The sequence below is a fragment of the Daucus carota genome, chromosome 1, assembly GCF_001625215.2.
Source record: "Daucus carota subsp. sativus chromosome 1, DH1 v3.0, whole genome shotgun sequence".
NCBI lineage: Eukaryota > Viridiplantae > Streptophyta > Magnoliopsida > Apiales > Apiaceae > Daucus > Daucus carota.
In genome coordinates, this window is record NC_030381.2 from 965,255 (window position 1) to 972,376 (window position 7,122).

General features: G+C 35.3%; 1 protein-coding gene and 1 long non-coding RNA gene across 2 annotated transcripts; one reads left to right on the top strand and one right to left on the bottom strand.

The window, feature by feature from the left end:
* The first annotated feature begins 41 nt into the window (after positions 1–41).
* LOC135146997 (5-methyltetrahydropteroyltriglutamate--homocysteine methyltransferase-like) lies at positions 42–501 on the top strand. Its single transcript, XM_064079069.1, has 2 exons — positions 42–163; positions 294–501. Exons 1-2 carry the CDS (start codon positions 42–44, stop codon positions 499–501), a joined length of 330 nt encoding a protein of 109 aa, XP_063935139.1.
* Positions 502–938: 437 nt separating this feature from the next.
* On the bottom strand, positions 939–2,580 carry LOC135150757 (uncharacterized). Its single transcript, XR_010288966.1, has 3 exons — positions 1,750–2,580; positions 1,587–1,642; positions 939–1,302 (listed from the first exon to the last, which is right to left on the bottom strand). It is a non-coding gene; the product is annotated as an uncharacterized LOC135150757 (long non-coding RNA).
* Between the last annotated feature and the right edge of the window lie 4,542 nt (positions 2,581–7,122).

Sequence of the window (7,122 nt, forward strand, 5' to 3'; positions counted from 1 at the left end):
TTGATAGGTGTTATTAATGTTTTTTCATATAGAGGAACGATATGGTTGAATACTTCGGAGAGCAGTTGTCTGGTTTTGCTTTCACTGCTAATGGATGGGTTCAATCTTATGGATCTCGCTGTGTGAAGCCTCCAATCATCTATGGTGATGTTAGCCGTCCCAAGTCAATGACTATTTTCTGGTCTTCTAAAGCCCAGAGCATGACAATGCGACCAATGAAGGGAATGCTCACTGGCCCTGTCATGGCAATACTGCAATATTCTGACAAATTGAAAGCTATTTCGTGTTTGTAGATCTGAGACTTGCTACCAGATCGCTTTGTCTATTAAGGATGAAGTGGAAGACCTTGAGAAGGCTGGCGTCACTGTCATCCAGATTAACGAGGCTGCGTTGAGAGAGGGATTTCCTCTTAGGAAATCTGAGCATGCTTTCTACTTGGACTGGGCTGTGCACTCCTTCAGAATCACCAATGTCGGAGTTCTAGATACAATGTTAATGTAAAAATACATTACTTGATTCCATTGTAGAATCAAATCAACGTATAAGCATTTGTAACATTAATATATTTTGCTTCTATAATGGAACTAAGTTAATTTTTGTGATTTATTTTTTATTCTATTTTTTGTCGATATTTCTTTTTAGATTTAACAGTTAATTATCAAGGTTCCATTTTGGGTTTTAGAAATATATAGAAGGATGTTACATGGACTATAAAAAATTGGCCCTCGATTTTTTTTTGATGTATGCGGCACTCAATTTTATCAAGAATTAAGCCGATGGATTACTAAAAGTTTTTTTGTCAATATTCTTATTTTTATTCATTTATGGAACCATATTATATCTATAATTGAAGCATATTGTCTTTAAGAATTGGTTCCAATGCGGAACCAAATTAGTCGATATTATAGTAAAATGCTATTTTCTTAATTTTAGTGTAGAATAGTTAACTAGGGTATTGTTGTACATTGTTATACAATGGATTGTTTTGGGAATGTGAGTACAGTGGTCTAAATGTGAGTACAATGTCGTAAAATAGTGAATAGATGCCTGCCGGAATGTATATTTACAATGTCAAGATTCCGTGTAAGATTTCGTGTAGGTCAACCCTTACAAGACCCTGCCACATAGTGTTACCAGCAGATAATTCCGCATCACAAAGGCTAAAATGACAAAGCGGTTGCTGAAATAAGCTGCAAAACTCCTTCAACATTATCTGCCATGTTAACATGTGGTATTACATAGCTTTCTCATCTTTCTATCATGATTAAGAATGGCGCTTACGCTTTTGACCACCAGAACAATCTGCATAACAAATTTTAATAGTTGTATTAGATGCTAGATCTGGCAGAAAATTTATGATGGTTTTCCCATGAAGGGTGCCGGTATTTCTGAATCCTTACAAATTTAAAACAGACTAAAAATGAAAATATTGGAGCAAAAGGCACACATTTAAAGGGCGGGGATAAATTTTCAATTTTAAACACAATTAGATCTCAAAAAGAAATGCGTAGATCCACTTTTACAACCACATTACGTGGCATTCTTAAAAATAATTAATTTCATCAATTTGACTACATATGACATACCTGGAAGCAAGCAAAGCCATTGTAGTTACAAAGTAGAAGTTGACATTGCTATTCCCCTGTAATTATTGTCAACTTATCAACTTAAGATCCACCATGTATTTTTAAAATATGAATAACAAAAAAATTAATGTGTGTAACTTTGAGACATATAGTAGACACATACCCTCCATATCCATAGGTTGTGCATCACAGGGCTAAAAAGGGAAACCCGCCACGTACCCTGAAAACAGTAACAAAGAGAACTGCATATCTGCTGGAAAAACTAAGTGTCAAGTAAGACCAAAGTAATAACCAATGAGAATAAACAGAATTCAAGTAATTACCAGCTAGTTTATTGACAAACAAACTCAAAAAATCTAAATACAGGGCCGAGTATAAGATAGACGTTTAAGTAGGCATATGACTTTGTATATATGCATAACAAAATAGAAACCAACCCAGTTATGGGGTCAAGATTGTTTGATAAACAATAGCACGAACTCTTGTTTTTTTAACTATTTATGTAACATTTACAAGACAATTTAGAAACAAAGAAATCCCTCTCATTGTTTAAAAGTTAGTTGTTGCCTTTGTAGTAAGCAGGCAGGCTGCCAACACATTAAAGATAAGAAGGGAAGTAGGTAGTAACGATTTCTATACTTCACACTAACGCATGTGATCATAATAAAGAATTATTTTATATATTTAACCGAGATGCTTCAGGCCAACCAAGACAGTAAGAGGTCTTTGACCAACTTCTTCAGAAATCTACCTGAATTAAGATCTATATTCTAATTTCTATACATCAGAGAGACCTTAAGGAACTGAAAGAGTGAACTCCAAGATCTTACGAGTTCCTGCAAGATGCAATGGCATCCCTGCCAGTGCACCCTCCCCCATAGACCCTTGACCACAAACATACACAAAGACAAAATAGCAACTTCATAGATTATACATGTACATTGCTTCACCAAAAACAATAGCTTAGACAAAAAGATTATACACCTTTACTATCATAAGTTGGTTTTCAAGTGTTCCCTGTGACATCACAGTTTGATTTAGGCATATCTAAAGTGTTATGTAATACAAAATCTTTATCTTTGAATACGTGAAGTTTTAACCATGGTGAGTATGATAGTGAAGCTAGTTCTCTGGTTGTATTGAGTTTTTGATGCTATTATTAGTGAATGTCCTGTGTTGTTCAGTTGTACAGTTTGAATCACATTTTGTAAAACCTGTGGGCTTTGGTGAATTGCTTATTTATACATGATTAGAACATGTGCATTTTTCAGGGAGGAGACGAAGTTCTCGTCTAATAGATAACCCAAGCTTGTATAAAGGGCCTAAGAAAAGTCCTATATATGTTGACCTGGTTAGTGAGCAGGATAGTGATGATTCACAAAGTGTTAATAAGGATGAAATGCTGGAGTGTAATGATGATATAAGGAACGACGGAGGCAGAACGGAGAGTATGGAAATGAAGGACTACAGTGATGAAGAAAATGACTTCGTCATGCCAGGAGAAGTTTTCAGTAATTCTGATGGCAGTTCTAAAAAAGGTGGCGATAAAAAGAGTTGTAGTTTGAGGAACAAAAAGGAAAAATCTACAAGGAAACTATTATTAACATCTGGGAAGATTAAAAAGAGGTCACTACGGAAGGAGGTATGTGTATTGTATTAACATGTAACTTTGTTACCTGTTATAGTTGATACCCTGTTGTGGCTACAAAAATAATATACTTGTCTTATGCAGGATGCAGGACCAAGTGTTAAACCGTCCAAGTGTTTGGCAAATAAATTAGGCAGGAAATATTCAAAAGTCCCTAATAGAGACGAAGAAGAAGTTGCAGAACTTGAGGGGGCGCGCAAAGTAAAGACAAAGGTGAAAAGGGTCAGAACTTATGGGAACTACATTCAGAAGAAATTTTCACCCACGATAATGTCTGATGTAATTGGTGGATTGTCCGAAGAACAAAAAAGGTGGGTAAGAGATACGGGATTTGGAGAGTTGCTCAAATTTCGGATGTTACACTACACACATCAACTAGGGTATAATGTTGTTAAAGCTTTCAATTCTGAGAAATGCACCCTAGAGTTAGATGCAGGTATTATTCAAATAGACGATAAAACGGTTGAAAAGGTGCTTGGCCTGCCAAGGGGGGCTAAAGAGATAGTATTTGATGAGACAAATGAATCAATTTCAGAATGGGGTGCGCAATTTCAGGGATGTAAAGGGTGTCTGATAACACCAAGAATGTTGAGAGACAAGATTATTGGAAGTAAGATGGTTGACAAGCAATTTAAGATGAATTTCCTTGTCATGTTGTATAATTTCTTTATCGAGGGAAATCAAAGTCGGTATCTAATTCGTGATGTACTGAAATCCGGATTGGATATAAATGACTGTGGGAAATATAATTGGTGTCAGCTTTTAGTTGACAAGTTAAAGAAGACTCATATGTTTTGGGCTGGTGATAAGAAGCGGAATTTCACAGGAGCCTTGCCTTTTCTTATTGTAAGAATAACATACTAATTTTTATAATTTTATGGCACTTAAATGCATCATTTTCTAATGTAGTTTTGTTTATCTGATTGTGCAGTATCTCTATGTGAGCAAAGTCATGAACAAGAATATTGTTTATGTGAGTCCTTCGTTCCCAGCATTTCATGCTTGGTCCGATATGTTACTTCGTGAAAGACAGAAATATGAAGAGAAGGAAGACTGTTTCGGTGTAGGTGATTTGGTTGAACTGGAACCTGTTGTCCTGGTAAAAGGCCTAAAAATTCATAGAACTTTACTCTTTCTATAAATAAAAAATAAATAATGAATATTTCGCGATTTAAATACACTTGATTTTCTTAACCAACACGCAGAAAGGTGAAGGGATTACAGTTGCTGTAGGGCCGGTAAATCAAAGTGAACATGATGTAGACGAGAACATAGAACATGATTCCTTAGAGAGCGTTGTGAGTTTAAAAAGTATTCTAGTGATTTAGATTGTTGCAAGTTGTTTGTGATGGCTAACCGTGTAAATCTCAATGCAGGAGAAAAGTGAAAAGGAAGATGACGAGTTAGATGAGATGATTGTAGAGGATTCATTGCAAATGAGTGAGAATATTTATGATGATGTAGCTGAAGTGGATATTGATGTGGACATGAATGTGAATGATATGGTATGAAAGCATTTATTATTTTAAGCTGCTTAAAATAAATTATTTGGCATACTATTTTGTACTGATTATACCGTGTTCTGTGATGTCAAATTGTGACTACAGGATGAAGAAGAACACACACCAATTGAGGAACTAGTTTTAGTGCAGAACCGCAGTGAGAAAATTGAAGAAATAAAATGCATAGAGGTTGAAAGGAATGTTAAGATTGAGAAGGTGATATGTTTTTATTTGTAGACTTCTTATGAATAGACTAAAATCTAGTTTATCTATATATAAAAAGTATTTAGTCTTAGACGATTATTTATGTTATTTAAGAAAGAAATAGTTGAAAATTCATTTCTCAACCATGGGATAGTAATTGGATGGTTCCTGTACAGATAAATGTGGCGAACGAATCAAATGTCATGCATAGTGGTCCAAATTTGATGACTGCAGAGGAGTACTGGGTAAACACAAAACAGTTTTTGTTACGTCACTTTGTGACTTAGATAAGTTACATGTTACTCTTAAAACTAACAACATAAAACTCTGCAGCAAGCTACCTTTTATAAGAGAGAAATTCTTGAAGGGTGTACAGATTCAGACTTGGAGAAGAGAATCACAGTTGGAACAAATAACAATCATAACAAGGTGAGAAAAAACCCTACCTACAACATTTTGTATAATTTTGTATCTTGTTTCACAAACAAAAAATTGATGTGCAATCAGGGGATTCCTAAGCAGAGGAACTTGGTCGACGAATCAAATGTCACGCACAGTGTTCTAAAATTGATGTCTGCAGCGGAGAACATGGTAAACAGAAACCAAAAAATAGTGGTAAACAAGGAGAAAAGGTTAGAAGACGAAAACATAATAAAAAATCGGACAACCAAAGAGGTAACTCGAAATATTTCTAGATTATTAATAAGGCTTATTGTTTAAAGTATACCCTGCAATTATATGTTTAGTTTTGTTATAACATGAAAACAAAATGTTGATAAAGTAAATAAGTTTACCTTAAAGTTACCTTGGTTAATATTAGCGCGTTTCTGTTCATAATGTGTCATCACAAGATTATGTGATAATTACTTTTCTCACTGACATGCAGGAAGCTTATAAAGAAGGGAATGCCACAGAGGGGACACAAAGTAATGTCGATGATTTGATAGAAAAACATTTTGAAGAGGATGTAAGAACAGAAACCCGGGGTTTTTTTTTTTGCCTGTTTTGTACTCATATACTTGTTATGAACCTTGTCTTATATAAATTTTTTGAATCTGACCATGTTAGAATTATGTCAAAGAGTTTGGAAGAAATCTGGAGGAGCTCAGACTTGTTTATGGAAAGTGTCTAAATAATTATGAGGTGTCGGGACTCTTGTATCCGACTAATCCAGACCTTGCTGGTATGAAAAAAGAATTCAGCTTCTTTTTTAGCTTATTCGAAGAGACAAGTCCGTTATCAAAAAAGCTATTTATGGGAACCTTGGAAGGGAGTCGTGGAGAAAATAATGAAACAGATTTCAGGTCTTTGCCAAGCTTTTCATTGGGCCTGACACAGATGACTCCTAAAAACCTTTGTAAAGAATTGGAAGGAGAGGATATAAGGGGTGCAACAACCGGGGGGATGTATTCACATACAATAAAAGAAGGGTTTGATGTGGTCTGTGTTAGAGAGGATACTAATTTAGCACAAAGACAACGATGTGAACTTAGGGCAACGGAGATTTGTCGATCTCCATTTGTTAGCAGGGTGGTTGATGTAGTATCTCACACACTGACCACAGAGGAAAAAAAATGTCTGGAATTGGTTGTTCGCCAATAAGCGAAACAAGAAGTAAGTAATCTTCAATACATTTCAGTTTTTATAGGACATGAGGACCATTATCAAGAGAGTATTATGATTTATGTGTCTTAATAAATATGTAAATGTGGTTGCAGGGATATACTTTTCGAATGGAACGAGAGAATGTGCACCAAAGCACACTTCCAATCACTGCATGACACCAAATTGGTGGAGAGTAGCGTAATTGATGCTTGGACATGTATGCTAAACGAGAATGAGATATTGAGATCTGATTCTTCACCCCTAAGATTGTTCTTGAATACTGAGACGACTGTAAGATTTGATCTTTACCAAATCTGTTCGCTTATTTTTTACCTAATAGGACAATACAATGTGCCATATATGTAATGTATTTGAGAAAATTTTGTTCCAGTTTGGTCCACTTAATATGTCGGTGGCTAAAGGAGATATACACGCGGACCTTAAGCGTAAAGCCGTCTTTGATGATAACATGGATGTTGTCCTGGAAATGATAAGCAGAGTTCACAAGAGGATTTATGATGTCAAAGACTTTGATATGGTATGTTCTTTATTAATTAAGTAATTTTAAGTGTTATGC